This window comes from Limulus polyphemus, unplaced genomic scaffold (genome assembly GCF_000517525.1).
Source record: "Limulus polyphemus unplaced genomic scaffold, Limulus_polyphemus-2.1.2 Scaffold680, whole genome shotgun sequence".
Classification (NCBI taxonomy): Eukaryota; Metazoa; Arthropoda; class Merostomata; order Xiphosura; family Limulidae; genus Limulus; species Limulus polyphemus.
In genome coordinates this window covers 41,310-59,239 of record NW_013666290.1, presented here as the reverse complement: position 1 = coordinate 59,239, position 17,930 = coordinate 41,310, and the positions used below count along the sequence as shown (strand labels likewise).

Here is a 17,930-nt window from a genome sequence, read left to right as displayed (position 1 = left end):
TATATACCCGCCTACCCTACTAGTAAATACTAGAGCATTCATGAAAAAACAAGATAGTTCTAGAAAATAGAGGGCGCCACACCAGTCACGTGACCTCGATGACGCAACAATAGTTTTGTCAGTAATTTATATGGTTGATAATTAGATTAATGGCTAATCCATTCTAAAACGTTGAAATTGTTACTTCAAAACCAGGCATGTGTGGTACACACTCTGTGCCAAGGAGTATTATTGTACTAAAGCAAAAGTTTTAACTTGCTGCTCCAAAACATCTACCATGGCTTCTGAAGCACATTCTTGTAAGATTTCTTTACACCTTTAAACATTTAGATGCAACCACTTCATGCCCATTCCACAGAATGTAACACATCATGAATCCACATTACAGTATCTTGTAGCTTGCAAAACACAAACGAATTCCTACCTGGTTCCAATCCCCATATTCTGACATCACTTTCAAACTGAATGAATTCATATCACTCCACAAAATTCATTACTGATCATCAATGTTTCAGTGCTGACAGGTTTGTTTGCACCATCAAAAACAATGTTGAGAATACCTGAGGTGGTGTCTGATTTGTGCAACTCGGCTTTCCAAAATACTAATATGTTCAGGGAAAGCAATCTAATCAGATCCCACTGATAGTACCACTTCACGTGTGACTTAGTTGGATGCAGTAAAGTTATTATGATTTTGTTTCAATCATGATTTCTGTCACTTTTTTTTATAGTTCTATGAAGTTTGTCACACTCCAACAGCAGTTTTGGCTGACCAACTTTTTTTTAGATGTTTTTTTATCATGTTTTTAAATGGTCTCATGAACAATGAATCACTCGTAATCCAACATTGCAACTAGTCCAGGTATTGATTTCTTACATTTATAGCAGCCTACTGAGATTTGGAGCTGTAGGATACAATAAATTTGACAGAGATTTGGGATTATTACAATACAATAGGTTTTAATGAGAAATGTGTTGTTATAACATGAGTTTTACTGAAATTTCACAATTAGTATACTACAGTAAGTTTATTGAGATTTAAATTACAGAAGTTGAGTACATTATATTTGTCAGGTTTTGTATAGGAGCCAGATTCTTTACAGTAGATGTCTGTGATTTGTTGGTAATAAATGTCAACAATAAACAGACAGCACACAATGCACTTGTTTTAAAATAATATATATTCAAAACAAGTCAAACATATGTACAAGAACTTGTGACACTATTGTTTACCACAGTTGAATCTAGAGCTTTAAATAATTCATTTTTTAATCAAAAGTCCACACACACATATTGGTTCAGTTACTTTAGAACCCAATTGACAGGACAAATTATTTCTCCTCTTCTCTTATCACGATACAGTCAGTGATAAGTTCACTTAAGTTACCCTGTAGGTTACCACAGTTGTATCCAGAGTTTTAAATTATTCTTTTTTATGTCGAAAGTCCACACAGGTTGACTCAATCACTTTACAACCCAATTGACAAGACAAATTCTTCTTCACTATCTCTGTCGTTACAATACAAACTGTGAAACTTTGAGTTTAGAAATCACTCATTATGGCTAAACTGACAATCAATCAGTCTCTTCACTTTTTCTCACTTTCACTTTCACTAACTTACTTTAATTTCTACTTACTTAATTAATTTTTACTAACTTTTTTAACTTTTCTTTTTGGTTACCACAGTTGTTTCTAGAGCTTTAAGTACTTGTCTCTTTTTCATCAAAAGTCCAAACAAGCTGGGTCAGTTACTTTAAAACCCAAATGACAAATTATTCTTCCTACCTCTGTTGTTACAATACAGCTATGAAACTCATTTTAGAAATTGCCCATCTTGGCTAAACTGACAATCACACATTCTAGATTTGTTTAATTATCTCTTACTTAACTTCTTTCATAACTTAACTTGCTCTCAGTATCTGCACATATTTATAACATGCAACAGAAACATCTAGAAATACCTAGCCCTCCAGTAACAACAATATTAAATATAATGAGAAAAATTTAGAAGCTTCGAGTAAGATGACATCAACAATATTACAAAGGCCTAGTACAACAGTTAAACTACATACACAATGTACAACTCGTGCAAAGTTACGTTACAAAACTTGTCATAACTATCGCTTTTAAAATAATTAACTTTTAACACCCTTGTTATGAAAACGAAATAATAAATAAATATTAAATCACTAAATAAACTAAATAATAACTCTTAAACTAAATAGTCTTATATATGCAACAATATTAAAGGAATTTTTGAAGCCTCATCATGTCAAAAAGTCCATGTTTCCATGTATGGTCATGTTCTATCTGATGGCTGTGCATTTTGAAATTAGCCTTACAGCATAGTTTCTTATGCAAAACACTTTCATGACAAAGGCACATCAGTACATCCTTCAGGCTTTCCCAATCAAATTGTATGAGGATGACAGTTTCCAAATGCTCTTTTCCAACAGTTTGGCTTGACTGGTGTATTTTTGTATGTAAAAGCATGAATACCAGTTTTATTGTCTAGCTGCTTGAGGCATGCAATATTGAATGGATATGTCATGGAGACAACGTTTGCTGCATTTCCAGATGGAGATCCTTCTTGATTGTGTTGAGTACAGTTGTCTGGAACACATGGAATGCTTTTGCCATTGACTTATGAGTTCTTGGATTCTCACATATTACTACATTTGCCTACTGTGGCTGGGATACATTTTGTTGCAGGCCACTTTCTGGATAGGCCTGGCATCTCAGGTCATTCTATAATTCTTTGAGTACAAGGGATGTCCCCATCTTTGATATTCTAAATCCCTGTTCTGAACAGATCTTTATGGTCTGAGTATATGAATATTTTACATCAGAAAGGGCTGTTACATACCATTTCCAAAAGAATCAATTTTCAGTGGCAAACAATCTCAAAATGTTGTTATATTACATGCCGTTGTTTTCAACTTTATACGAGCTATGGTTGTCATGTAAATTGCTGATTTGCATATTCAAAATCAATTTAATATCACATACTCAACCCTATGTATTGTGAGTTTTACTTATATTCTGGGTTATTATACTAAAGTGAGATTTGGAATCAGTATATTACAGTGAGTTCCCCAAGATGTTGATGTTTATGAGTTCTACTAAGATTTGAGATTAGTATACTAAAGTGAGTTTCACTGAGATTGTTATTATTATATAAAATGTATTGAAGGTTTGGTTATTAAAAAATAAGTTGTATTGAGATTTTGGTAATAGTTTTCATGAGACTAGAATTTAGATTTACATAAAGGTTCTACTGAAGTTTGAGAATAATTTACACACTTTAACCTGGAGAAAATGATACTTGGACCAAGGTAAAGCTGGTCATGGCTAAACAGAGATCTGGTGTCGATGTTGTCAGTTATTTCATGTTCCAAAGTGAATTTATTCTGGTATTATTAAATGTAAAAAAATGAGAAATAATTAACTTATAAGATATAGAAAAGTAATTCGATTTAAACATCAAAATGTTTTTTCAATGGCCATAACACATGTAAACATGTTACTAATAGTCTTCAGTGGTTAAAGTGAGGGTAGCCCCTCCCCTCCCACCCAAAGGAGAGCTCCCTTAGCTATATAGAACAGGGATCTAAGAGAAGCTGAAACAATATCATAAGATAATTCAAAGTTTGAGGAGGAACTACAATGAGAAGCTTATAATTATGTGTGAAAATTAATTTTTACAAGGCAAGATCAAAATTACCACTAACTATCCATAATTAGGTGGATATTGGAGTGATGGGTGCTGTGAATCTTTTACTTTGTTAGGCAAGTCATTCAAAGTCATACAACTCTGTTGTTATGAAATGATAGTGATTTTTTCTTCTGTATTTAGTATTTTTTTAATAAAATGTTATACTGGATAGTTTTCAAGAGTAACAGATTTATATTTGTAAGACATTTCCATTAAAACCCAAGTTGGATACCTTCACTGTCGTTACCTTATATATGCAATCTCATATTATTATTTATTTTACCTCAAATTAGGTCATCAATTTATCTGAGAGAAGGCAGGAACTACTGAAGCTTAACAATCAGGTAACAAATTGATTAATAAGTGCATGAAGCAGTTAGTAACTGCTGTAGATAGTTCTTAAGCTTAAGATTATGCATAGCGCCATCTGGCAATGCAATGAGATATTATCACTGAAGTAATATACTGTTTTCAGAAAATGTTTTATTTCACAACATTTTCCATATATATTTTTACACTTTTAAGTATTTATGCTCCAAAAAGTAATTTTTTGTTTAAGCCTGCAGAATGCATTGAAATTATTTACTTTGCTTTGTTTAAATAGTACATAAAAAAGTAAGTGCCATAAACTTTGCCTCCTTCACCTCACACCATGCCTATCTTACCTACCCCTTTCATCAAAATCATATACTCTCGTTGTCCAACGATTGCCCTTTCCCAATAGTTAATATGCTTAATCTCTAAGTAAACAACAATTTCCTCTTGTGGGGTGAAGGAAGATAAATCTTTCTTCGAGCACCCCAGATGTTCACTTCTCGGCAACCAACATTTTAATGCCGATTGTCTCCATCTAAATTCCTATCAGGTATTTTGGATTTGGAAGTGCCAATGATAGCTAAGTTGGGACATAGGAGCAAAATTTACAGTAGAAAGCTCCAAATCATTTTCCTATCTCTTAAATCTATTCTCCAACATAATATCTGTGTAAAAATTTTATGTTCAAACAATAATTCAAGAATCTTATAAAGTTAAGTGAATAAGCAATAACATAAAAACGTAACTCAAAGCAATTAAACTTTTATACAAAAAAACAATCATTAGGGGCACCACTTCCAGTGATTGAGCTATGCAAGTCACCACAGTACATGCCTAGGTCGCATTGAAAATTTATATTTTTTTTTAAATATAGGGTTCTAAAAATTTTCCAGTTTGCCTCATTTTCAGCACTGGGCTTTGATAAAATAAAAAATTATGAAATTAATACTTTAGTTTAAAATATGAAAGCGATAATTCAAACTGTTTGCATATCAGATATTATCGTAAGATGTTTTTGAAATAGTATTCCCAATTTTATATAGACACCCCCCTGCCCGTTTTTTCTTTTTGAATATTTGATCACTTGCTCTAACCAATTTATGTTTTAAATGCTGGATGTCCAACTCCGTGACTTTAAAGAAATGTAAGTTTGTATACTAGAGCACAAATAATAATATTATATATGTGTTGACCTATTTCAGGTAGAAGATTGTGGTTGGCCATCAGATTTAGCACCAGAATTGGATAAAATTTACAAAATATGTGATGTACTAGATAAGTGGCTGAAGAGTAATGCTCAGCACATAATAGTGCTACACTCCAAGGTAAGGCAAAAAAAAAAGTATCAGGTTTCATGCTAAAATACATCCTAAAGTTAGATGTATGTTAGACATGTGACTACACTACATTCACAAGTTAGATATTAATTTGCACATTGTTTCTTAATTATTATATATGTAGCAGTACAACATTTCAAAATTAGACGCGTGTTTGTTCAGTTAGATACTCGTTTGATAAATTAGTCTCTTTGGATCAAATGTTAATCTATTCCTTATCATGATTTAATTTCTAATAACTCGCACTATATCAAAAATGATAAATGTAAGATAAAAGTTTTTAGCTAATATTTAAATCTAGAATCTATTTTTTCCTTTTTATATTCTTTTCTAATTCACAAGTTGAGTAAAATTGATAAAAAATTAAAATATATTTTCAGGGTGACAAAGGAAGAGTTGGTGTTGTTATTGCAGCTTACATGCATCATAGTAATAAATATGCAAGGTAGGTTTCTTTTTTTAGTGATTTGAAACAACATATAAGTATTATAACAAAACCATTTGTCTTGAAGCTGTTGTGCTTACACAACTACCATTTGTAATAAAGTAACATTCTACAACAATACATTTTTATCTTGAGGTATGGAATTTGAAGTAATGTTGTCTGTTAATAAAGATTTATTTGAATTATGACATCATTATAATACTTTATAACAGCTTTTTGAATAGACTGAGTATTTAGCAACTCCGTTATTTATTAAGATTTTAGAGTCATTTGATTGAGATTATTAAAGTAAGTATGTTATAACATGTAACTTATTATAACTGTCATAAATAAGTCATTATATGAGTGTATCCTCTCCTGTTTTTTATTTGTTCTTACCCATGGTTACTAATAAGCAGTGGTTATCCCAAGATTGATATAACTCAATGACAAGTGGTGAATCAAATAATAGATTGTACTTCATATTTGTTCTTAATGTATGAACAGAAGTTTATTATAAATATTTGGTCACCAAAATAATGAGAAAATCTCGCAATGAAGACCATTAAAGTTGGTTTAATTATAATTAAAACAGTTCTACTGATCATCTTTTACTGTGTTTTGTAATAAGGAGCATTTTTATCCAAACTTTTCTATGTTTGTTTTTTTAATTGTTGGTGGTGCTAAGCTGTTTGATATTTTTAAAGTAAATTATTTTCATATTGTACTAAATGTACCATTTGTTTTTGTTTAAATCTACAAGTGACTTATTCTATACAAAGACATTTAAGTAGTTAAATTGAATCAGAACATGACAATTTGAAAAGTTGGGAAGGCAAAGAAAGAAAATATCAATTCCAAAAATGAAAGTTAATTTTTTGTTTGTTATTGTGGTAATAACTGCTGTCAAATATTCAGTTATATTGTGGCAATAACTTTTCTGTGAACAGTGCTGAACAAGCTTTAGACAGGTTTGCTATGAAAAGGCTGTATGATGATAAGTTCTCTGAGAGAATGCATCCTTCACAAAAAAGGTAAGATGAAATGTTTTCATTATTTTAGTATATAATAACTAAGGCAGCTGTACTGTTAAAACCTCTATAGCCTTTGACATGACTGAAAGAACAAAACATACATTTCTAGAACAGTAAGTTTTCATATTTTTGAGAGCATTGGGTTAAACTATTGAACATCATATATCATTAGAAAATGGGCAGTCAGAATATATGATATAGTAAAAAGACTAGGGTACACAGGGATCATTGAAAATAACGTTCATTAAAGTAATTCCCGGAGAGAAGCCCATCCAAATAGAATTATACATCATAGCCATATGCTACAGAGATTTAGTGATGTTTCATGGCTATGTGCTACCGAGGTTTAGTGATGTTTTATAACCATGTGCTACATAGGCTTAGCTAAGTGGTATCATAGTTATATATTCACTTCAAAGAGTAACAATCATTTCATTTGTTCAGAGATTGTTGGATGTAATATAGCAGCAAAATATTTAAGATCACTCTGCTATATATGAATAAACACATGTCGATTAAGTTTTATATTTTCAGGCCTCAGGCGTTAAATTTTCATGAAAAATTATAGTATTTCTTAGATAATTGTATCATTTAGTACGTTTGTCAAAATACAAATTCAACTTAAAGCAGTTTCATACTGTTTAGTATTGCAACACTTACACTTTGTGGGATTTGGTGATCTCTCATCCAGTAAGATATAAGTAAGGGTCCCTTATCAACTGAGGGCTGAAAAGTTAACTTGTTACATAGTATTTTTATGATTTTTAACCTACTCAAGCTACCTGACCATCACATTGTTCTTGTGTCACAAAAAAAGATTAATTCTTAAGCGCAAATAAAATTAAAGCTGGGAACAATTTTTCAGTGGCATTCCAACATCTGTCTTCCCAACAGGCATTATTACCTGCTGTTAGTTTGGCCATTTTTGTTACACCTCAAATTACATGGTCACTTCAAACTTTATTGGCTTTTTTTCATTATCAATGTTTCTTTTTCATTTTACTTCAGTGCTGCCCCTGACTAGTTGTAGCTTTATAGAAAATAGCTTTATTTTATTTGTACTTACCATCATTTGACAAACATGTCCTCTGAATTGTTTAAATGAAAAAGTTTTTTAAAAAACATTTAGATTATTCATAGTTAATCTAATCAAAGTGGAAATATACTGAGAACCTTTACTGATTTTCTAGGTATGTCCAGTACTTTTCAGGACTGTTAACTTCAATGATTAGAACAAACAAGGATACAGTCTACCTTCACAACATTATAATATATGGAATACCAAGCTTGGAATCAAAAGGTGAGTTAAAATGAGGAAATTATCAAAACTAGTTGCTTTTATGAGTAAACAGATGCCTTACTGCATTTTGATAAGAAAGTCACAACTTGCTGTAAGTCATGTATTTAATTAAAGTTTCTGCTCTTCACTTTTGAGAAGGAGAGTGATTACAAAAACTCTGGAAAGTATTCTTTGAAGTTCTTATTAGCACAAATATTATTTCTGAAAGTAGCTAAAAATAATGTACAGTAGAATTTCAATTAATGAGAAACCGAGCTATTAGTGGCAAACCTTTTCAGTCTCTTTCCTACTATGTGTAACCAAAATAAATCTTGCAATAACGGGCACCTTGATATTCCAGATTAAGGGCAGTGTGTTTAGTCTTGTTCTCTATAAGGGCACTCGATAAAGTGGGCAGTTATCTTAGTATGCCTGTATGGTATACCGCTAAATTCCAAACATCCAAGAAGGATGATCAATATTCAAACAATTGTGATGTTCATTGGATCAGCTCTGAACCGTATACTGTAATAAATATTTTCACAGATTCAAAGTGCAGTCTTATTACTCTGGAGAAACATAGTAGGATACATAAGCTGATAAACTCCACATTGTGTTCTCAGAGCAGGGGTCAAGTCGGGTTATTTCTCTGTGTGTGCTATGTTGCTCTCGAGAGTATCGTATTACGGTGTCATGTAAACAGTGTATTGACACAAGCAGTGATTTGTTGCTTTATTTTCAGCAGATTTCTACTTTAGTTGTTGACATTAAAATGTGAAATATTTAGCAGTTCAAACTCTGAATAGAAATACTTTAAAACTTTGTGATCAATAATAAAGAAAAAAGAGCACATCAAATCTATCCCCTGAGACCTCTTGTTGACAATGCTCTATGCCATGGCAATGTGCAATTCAAGAACACCCATGTCCTGTAAACATCCAACAAAATGAGGGGCCTTAAAATTTAGAAATTTAGTACGGTCACTGTGGAATCGAGCTTTGTGTGGCTCATTTTTTATATTAAGTGCACCTTCTTATAGAGGGTATTTGGATGCAGTTGGAAGGGTGTCCTTAATGTTGAGAGTCTACTGTATCAGAATAAGTTAAGTTATTTTTGCCATATGACCACATAAAACTGTCATAGCTGAAACAGCTACTAATTTCACTCTTCTGTAAAGTACAGAATATGTCTTTATTCATGTATCTTCAGATAATTAATCTGAAATTTTATCTAGTTCTGAATGTAGCTATTACAGTCATGTTCCCTGGGCATCTAAAGATTGTAAATATTTACTGATCCTTTTACATAGGTAAAGGTTACATTCTGCAATTTATCTCTCAAGCTAGCATATATGCATTTGTTTGTGGACTTCTAAGAATGTAATCAACTAGTAATTGAAGTATTCAACCTATTGAACATGGGATACCACACTAAGACTTCTGCATGACAATAAAAGTTGGGTATCTACACAGTTCTGGTTCTTGATTCTTGCTGACCTTGTCCTGTGTGGGTGTATTTGTAAAGTCTCCTCTTTACCCCAGCAGTCAGTTAAAGTCAAGAAAGATACAAAAGCCAACCATTTGGTAATAAACACAAAACTTGTAAATAAAGATTTGTTTATTTGTTAACTTGTGTCCCTTTGTTGTCCATGTTTGATTTATTCTCTGCATAACATTTGTAGAAGCAGCATTTTGTGATAGCTTTAAACTTGTCTAATATAATTTGCTTGAATACCTCAAAACTATGCAGTAGCATTAGAACAATAAGGCTTTCTGATTTATAAGTATCTAAAAAGAATTGTCTAGTAGACACATTTTTAAGTAATGCTAAAGCAGTTCAACAATATTTATAAAAAAATGGTAAATAGAAATCAAAAAGTGACTCGCAGTTTGCCACTTTCAACAAGCTTTCACTCAGATTGAAATATTCTGTCACATCTAAACATTTCAGTCAAGTTTATTAAAATTGTATTGGTAATTTTAGGAAACATTATTTATTTTCTTTTTGTATAGGTTTGTAACGAGGCTAGTCTATGATAAAGCTGTGTGTTAGGAAGTTTGATCAATCAGTTGTTATTTGAATTACATGTAATTGTCTATAGCTAAAAGAACTGAAAAACTTAAAGATTAACTAATATGTTTTTGATTAAACCTGAAACTTTGTTAAAGCTGTGGTTTGAACTCTTTGGAAGACTTGAATGTATTTTGTAAATAAGGTTGACCTCTAAACATTTGATATAGTTGATGGAACAGACTCATATGTATGAATATAGAAATCTATGATTTTCACCTTTACATTTGACAAGGCATACATTAAGGATTATTTGCAGATGTCATGATTAATTATAAAGTATTGTTTCCAGCTTTAGTGCTTTTTCTAATACCTTTGGTTTATAGATCTTATTTGGAAGATTATTGTCAGTGATGTAAAAAATTAACCCCCCCTTTTTTTATATGCATGTAAATTCTACTCCACTTGGCAACTTTTCCTGATGAGCAGTATTATGCGCCTACTTTTTTTTTCTTTCCCAAAAAATCTTATGTGTAGTCCAAAAGCATAACAGCATCTTATAGGAGGTTTCACAGATTCATTTTAAAATGAAACCACTTAATGAAATACATTTGTGATCTATCAGTTTTGACACGTTTAGCTGCTGGAAGATCAAGAGCAATGTTATGTCAAAATCATTCAAAAAGTGCAAAAAACCCTATACTAACTATTTCATTATTGAGAGCATCTGAAGTCTATGGGACCTAATTAATAATATGAGGTATTTTCTACATTAGTAAGTTAGTACATGAAATATCCAGAAAACCTCAGGTTCACTTTAACTCCTTAATGTTGCATGTCTATTATTTATAACAAGAATTTTCACAGGTACTGTAGTGTATTTTCAAAAATTAAACCAGACCATAGGAAAGAAAGCTTTTTTTTTAGAGATCATTGTTAATCAAATAACAGGTTTTTTTTTATAAGGTAAGTTGTGTTGACTAAAGTTTTGAAATATTATTTTGTATCTTTTATTTAAGTAGGAAAAATATTAGGTCTTTTTTTATCTGATAACCTTCATAACTTTTTATATATTCCATATAAAAAATATTTTTGAATTTGAGCAAGTTCAAGCAATGACACTTATTCTATTAATTAAGTGATTACTCCACCATATTAACTATTGCAGATTAAAGATAATTTTTTTATGTTTGAAAGTTATTTAGGTCAGTTCAAAGTTTTCTCATTTTTATTCAAATGGTTGTGTAAATTTTTTTGTAGATATTTATACGAGTTTTACAAAATAAAGCTCTAGAAATGTATCATACTGATTATTGTATAATAAGTATTTCTTATACTTGATTTTGTTTACGTATAGGTTATCGACCATTTGTGAAGATCTATCAAAGAATGAAGTTAGTGTACACGTCTGAAGTGCAGTAAGTAAACTGTTCTTTACGCAGTAGATATAATTGTGAAATGATGTGACTGATATACAGAAGATTAGTATGTTATATTAAGATGATTTTGTAGTCTCACCACATTATTACAGCCCAAGCTATGTCCACTCATGTTCTGTCTGATGGCTATGCATCTTGACAATATCCTTGCAGTGTAGTTTCCATTGCAAAAAGCTTCATCATAAGGCTGTCATATCAAAAATACAGCTCTCTGCTGATTTCCATAATCCATCTAATGTACAAGGATGACGGTTTCTCAGTGCCCATTTCAATGATCAGTATACACAGAAATCCATAGGTGCTGTATTCTGCAACTTGCTCAGTATGTATTCATATGAAATAGCATGAATACCCATTTCATTCTCTGGCTGCTTGAAGTATGTGATAGTTGAACAAATATGTTTTGGAAATAACTTATGCTGTTTTTTAAGCCATAGCCCTCTTGATTATGATGTGTACTGTTATGTAGGGCATGTGAATGATTTTTTCCACTGACTTTTGTGTTCCTGGTTTCTCACCTGTCACAAGATACAAAACTTGGCTTTCCACAGCTAGGGTACAGTTTATTGTGGGTCTCTTTCTAGATGGTTCTGGTATCCTAAGTTGATCCTTATTCCTTTGTTTTCTAGTACCATAAAGTACAGGTTATATCCCCATCTTGGGAATTCTAAGTCCACAGTCTGAAAACATCTTTATAATCTGAGTGTTGAGTATTGTGTGTTGGAAAGAGCTGTTATGTACCTTTCCTAAAAGCAATCAATTTTTAGTGGTATTACAGTACCTATGAAACACCAAACAATATCAAAATGTCAGTCCTCTGTGACTTGTTGATTTTATATTTGGAATTGTTTCTCTATAATGCACTCAACCTACTGTATATATATATATACACATAGCTTGTCATTTTACAAGTACATTCATGTTTCATAATTGATTATTCTTGTAGTAAATTTTGGTTATCATAATAAAAAGTATGTTGAGATGTTTTTGCTAATAAAGTCACTGTTATAAACTAAAGTAACATTAAGTTTGTTTTTTTTACTTCAAGAATAATAGAGAAATTTAATGCTTATTTTGAAAGCATCTGAAAAGACAAATTACAAAAGGCAGGTTTGTGGAAAATCTTTTTTAGAACTGTAATGCTTGCTTATGAAATCGTGCAAAGGACAAATACACTACATGTAGTTGAGTAAAATTAATGTACCAGAACTATTCAGGTCTTACTTCTCTGTGCTTTTTTTTTATCCAGCATTGCCACAGAACAGACTCGAAAAGTTCTCATCACAATAAATCCGTGTCTACCACTCTGTGGTGACATTTTCATTAAGTGTTATCACAGACAACAGAAGCCATCTGATAGATCTACAGTGTTCAGGGTCCAGTTTCACACATGGACATTGGACCAGAAACATGTGGTATTTTTAAAGAATGAGCTGGATGATGCCATCTCCGGTAATTGATGAACAGTTTTTCTGTGTCTAAGAAAAAGCAAAGAAAAAATAGAGTATTATCATTTTAAAGCATAAGATAATTTTCTCTATATGAAAATGGGTATTCTGAGAATCTAAACTATTTCTGCTTAGAATTAAGGAAAACCATATTCAATTACAAAATTAAAGTTATTTATTAAAAAAGTACTTAGCTCATTCCTGTAATTATTTACAAAAGGGGAAGGCAAATGCTTGATCTGACTGTAATTTTGTTTGGTGATCTTTGGTGTACTTCAGCCCTCTGGTAGCTGAGTTTGATGTCTTATGTTAAAATTAGGAAGAGGTTCAGTCCCTGTTGTAGGCACAGCTCAAATAGCCCATCATGCATCTTTTCACTTAAACTTTCAAATAGTGTACTTCAGTAAATATTACTAATGAACAATACAATTAGATTTCAGGTTTCCAAGTGATGGGAAGGTGGAACTACAGTTTTCCTTTCACCCTGATGACTTCAAAGGTACATTGTTTTATTTAAAAAAAGTGAGAGAAATGACTACACATTATAATCATCTAAGTTCATTCTGAAGCTAAAATACCTTATTTTATTGCCTTAATTGTTTGCATTTTCATGTAACATAACTTTTATTTTATGATTAAAATTAGAGAGTTTAAAGGTCATTTAAGTGTAAAAATTCAAAAGTTGTTGTTCATGAAAATTGATAATATATTTAGCACTTAGCCAAATCCTATAACTGTTGTATACCTAGCTGGTCTGATGAATCTGGGTAATGGGCAAAAGGCTTCATCACCACTGGATGTAACAGATGTAGTATGGTTGTTACATTATAACATATTCTCCTTTGCTTTAACTCATGATTTCTTAGAATTTATCCCAATAAAAAGTAAATTAACTTTTAAAATTTCAAATAAATGTTCTCCAAAGATAATTATAAAACATGGCTTAAAAAAATCAGTCTATAACCCAAAACTGAAATAAATTTCCCTGGTTCTAGAAGACAAAATTTTTAGAAGCTGCTCTCAGATCCTGTAAAAGGTAATAATTGATTTTAAAAAAATTCAAAATATTGAACCAAACGAAATATCATATTTTTTGTACTGATGAAACTTCTCTAGTGTTTCAGACCACATCATCCTTATGTTTTATTCATGATTGCATTGATTTTTAACATAACACAATATTTACAATTTTCATTTATTATATTGTATGTTTGATGTGTGAATTATTAATGTGTCATCACATTTAATCTCTTTTTGACTTATGACTTTTATAAGTAGTTTCTTTTTGTATCACATATGTAGTCATTGTCTCAAAATACTTTCATTATAAAAAATAAAATTACTATTTTTGTGGTTATCGTGACTTAAAAATGGTATTTTCTAGGAAATGGTTCTGTTCACAAACCAATGACTGCATCAAATTTCTCTGATTCCATAGTCAGATGGGATTCTTATGAAAACTTTAACATGGAATCCCCAAATGCAGCAGAGGGTAAGTATATAAACTGTCTAAATAGATGGAATTCCTTATGTTCTCATGAAAACTTTAACATGGAATCCCCAAATGCAGTAGAGGGTAAGTATATAAACTGTCTAAATAGATGGAATTCCTTATGTTCTCATGAAGATTTTGACATGGAATGCCTAAATGCAAAAATGCTCTGAAAAAAAAAACAACAAAAAGAAACTGAGTTGTTAAAGTAAACTAGAAACATATTATTTAACTTTTTAATTTGGTAAAATATAATCAAGATGACTCTTGGGAAATCTGTGGTTGAGAAAGGCAATAAAAATATAGCTGTAAAGAAATCTATAAGAAATTATTATCCTTGAATTTAGTAATTAATAGTAAAAAATAGTTTAAAAATTCACTTTTAAAAGAAAAGAAATTCAACTATTAGTAAATCTCTATGTTACTTCAATAATGATTGATGAAAAGCTTTCAAATTGGATAAATTTTAAAACACCTGGTATTCAAACTCCCGACTGCTTAATGGGCAGATACATTAACATTAAGCTACTAGTTTGTGGTTCAAATCCCATTTGGTTTCAGATTTTCACATCTTAGATGATAATTTTTGACTTTACATACCAATGTTCTGCTCTTCAAGTGAGTTTTTGACCCTTTGAGAAAGTTGGTGTATATGTTGGAAACTTCAATATATTTCTATATTTCATAAATAAGTTAGAAATTGTGACAAAAAACAAGTTAATACATCACATATTTTCATATTGATTGGTTTATGGCTTATTTATTAAAATATTTTAGTAAAAACATTCTTGGAATACTAAGTTTATTTATCATTATTTATTAAAAATTTAATTGAATTACAAGATAATTAAAAAATCTTTACAGTGGAAAGTGACTTGTTAATACCAAGTTTAACATAAGAAATGTGCAAATCAACTCTAGAAATTTCTTTCTGTAAAATTTAACTTTTTCATCGTTTGGACTGTTGTTTATAAGATATAGCAGGTACAGTAGTAATTATTCCAAATTACTTTTTTTTCAGATATTTTAAAATTGTGTGATAATACTGGTGCTCATGTATCTAGTTTTTTTCATCTTACTACCTTTCCCGTAATATTTCATCTTTTATTCAATCCAAGAAAAAGATATATTAATATATATACATAAATGCTTTGGTGTTCATGAGTCCGTAGACATAAGATTCATATCCTTCAACAACTTACCTAGTAGTAGTAGTAATATATTGTAATCAGGATCCCCAGTATACATTTCATTCTACATAAATGTCAATAAATGAACATAAGCCTGCAGTGTATGTGGTACAGTACTTGAAATCATATGATAAAAACTCTTTTAACAGTGCATCACACTCAAGGGCCCCTGGATGGCAGTCTTTATGCAACCATTAGGAAAAATTCAGCAGTAAAGAATGTGTCAAAGAAGCATGAGAATACCAAACATGAGGGGTATGGTCAACCAAATGGGAGTCAGGCTGTGAGTAGGGACTCTGGAATTTCTTCATCTTCAGGTTTTCATGGATCTTGTTCTCCAGTACGTGATGGTAGTCAGTCACAGACACCTGGATTGATTAATGGGCATACTAATCAACCTTCTGTTAGTATTGTGGGTAAGACTTTAATGTGATTATTTCAGTGAACTTCCCAAGAGTTCACTGTAATTTTTTCAAACAGATTTTGTTTATTAACATATCTTATTGTTGGAATTTAAAAATTTGTTCTTTGCCAATTGTCAAAATAAAAAGGCTTTTAGTTATATTTCTTAATAGTATAATATATAGTATGTTGTTGTTGGGCTTAGGGTTCTTCTACAGTAGGTGTCTGTGACTTGTTAGCAATAAATTCAATGATGAATAAACAGCATGCACTTCACTTGTTTTCAAAATAATACATATATTCAGAACAAGTTAACATATGTTCAATAAATCCTTGAACACCATAGATATTATGGGCATATTATAAATACTGTATATGTAGTTCTCTCCTTCTTGTCAAATATCCATTAGGCCTATTCAGTTACTTTAGAATTTCAGCTGACAAGCCGACCTATCTTCTCTATTTCTATCGCACTAGTATTCTGTGTGATTCACTTACAATTGTGGCACAAGTTACGGTAATCGTTTGGTCTTCTCTCTTTTGAAGATCCTCTGTTCCTTTTCAAATTTCACTCAGGCTGATTCAATTACTTTAGAATCATGCTTTGATGGAATATAATTATTTTTATTATCTTTTTTTCTACTGTTAGTTTCACTCTAACATGTCAATCATTAAGCCTATCACTTTTATGGTAGTTAACTTCACACCAACTTTATTCTCTTTTGCTATTATCTGTCTGCTGCTTCCCACTCATCTTACGCTATTTATATCTATATTACCTAATTGTCTGCCAACCTTCTATATTCTCGACATCAATATATTGTATGTGATGTTCAATATTCTCAACATCAATGAATTATTAACAAAACTTCCTACAATCATCTGCTTTTAATTCTGATTATATCAAAAACTAAACAATAATATAGACTGCTGATGTCTAGCTTATTTGTGTAATGTAATAATTAGGAAACAATTTCTTTCTACATCAAAAACCCTTGTTATTGTTTCTACATCAATATTTCAATCAGTGGTTCCTACTTTCTATTTTCATATCTGATAATATGATATTGGTAGAAACTACATGCATGTACTGTCACATTTTTAATACACTTTATTTGGGTCCCCAGTTACTAATGAGATAAACCACTTTTGAATGTAATAATGGCTTAGGCTTATCATGATTTAGACTCCACAAGATGCTGAAGAAGTGTGTATTCAACTGTACCTCCCATTCGTTGAGAAATGTAGACCATAACTGATTCATAGATGTTGGCAGAATGGGGGTGAATGTGACATTCAAATTCATACCAAAGATCCTCATGTAATCACTAAGCATGACAGTGCTTAGTATGTAGGGATTGGCTGAGAAAAAAATGGCCATTGCATTCAATCTGTTACTCTATGATGCTTAAAAATAACTGCTAAAGTTGAGTTGTAGCCTTATTTGAGCACCATTATCGAGTGTTTCACAGGTTTTGAGACTCCCAGTATCATGGGAAAATGTTGCTAAAGTGGAGAACTGGAAACTAGCTAAAGAGCCAAAGTGTTAATCCTTCTTTTTTCTTCAATTATGGTTTGTTTGAGCAATAACGATTTTATAGAGAGTATTTTACGCTTAATTTCATACTTTTTTGAGGGGTGGTGAATAAAATAGGGATGATGACATGCTAAGAAAAAATGGGTCACGTGGGTCCCACTAGTGGAGGCCCGGCATGGCCAGGTGGATAAGGCGCTCGACTCACAATCTGAGGGTCGCGGGTTCGAATCCGCATCCCACCAAACATGCTCGCCCTTTCAGCCGTGGGGGCGTTATAATGTGACGGTCAATCCCACTATTCGTTGGT

At 31.5% G+C, this 17,930-nt stretch overlaps 1 protein-coding gene across 1 annotated transcript in view; it reads left to right on the top strand.

Moving 5' to 3' along the window:
• The window catches only part of LOC106459910 (tensin-3-like), a 118,138-nt gene that overhangs the window by 61,748 nt on the left and 38,460 nt on the right, over positions 1-17,930 (top strand). Inside the window, exons 7-16 of the mRNA XM_022386483.1 lie at positions 4,010-4,060; positions 5,234-5,356; positions 5,749-5,813; positions 6,743-6,826; positions 8,017-8,126; positions 11,473-11,533; positions 12,804-13,006; positions 13,436-13,501; positions 14,387-14,494; positions 15,834-16,100. Coding sequence (XP_022242191.1) covers positions 4,010-4,060; positions 5,234-5,356; positions 5,749-5,813; positions 6,743-6,826; positions 8,017-8,126; positions 11,473-11,533; positions 12,804-13,006; positions 13,436-13,501; positions 14,387-14,494; positions 15,834-16,100 — 1,138 coding nt within the window. The remainder of the gene's footprint in view (positions 1-4,009; positions 4,061-5,233; positions 5,357-5,748; positions 5,814-6,742; positions 6,827-8,016; positions 8,127-11,472; positions 11,534-12,803; positions 13,007-13,435; positions 13,502-14,386; positions 14,495-15,833; positions 16,101-17,930) is intronic.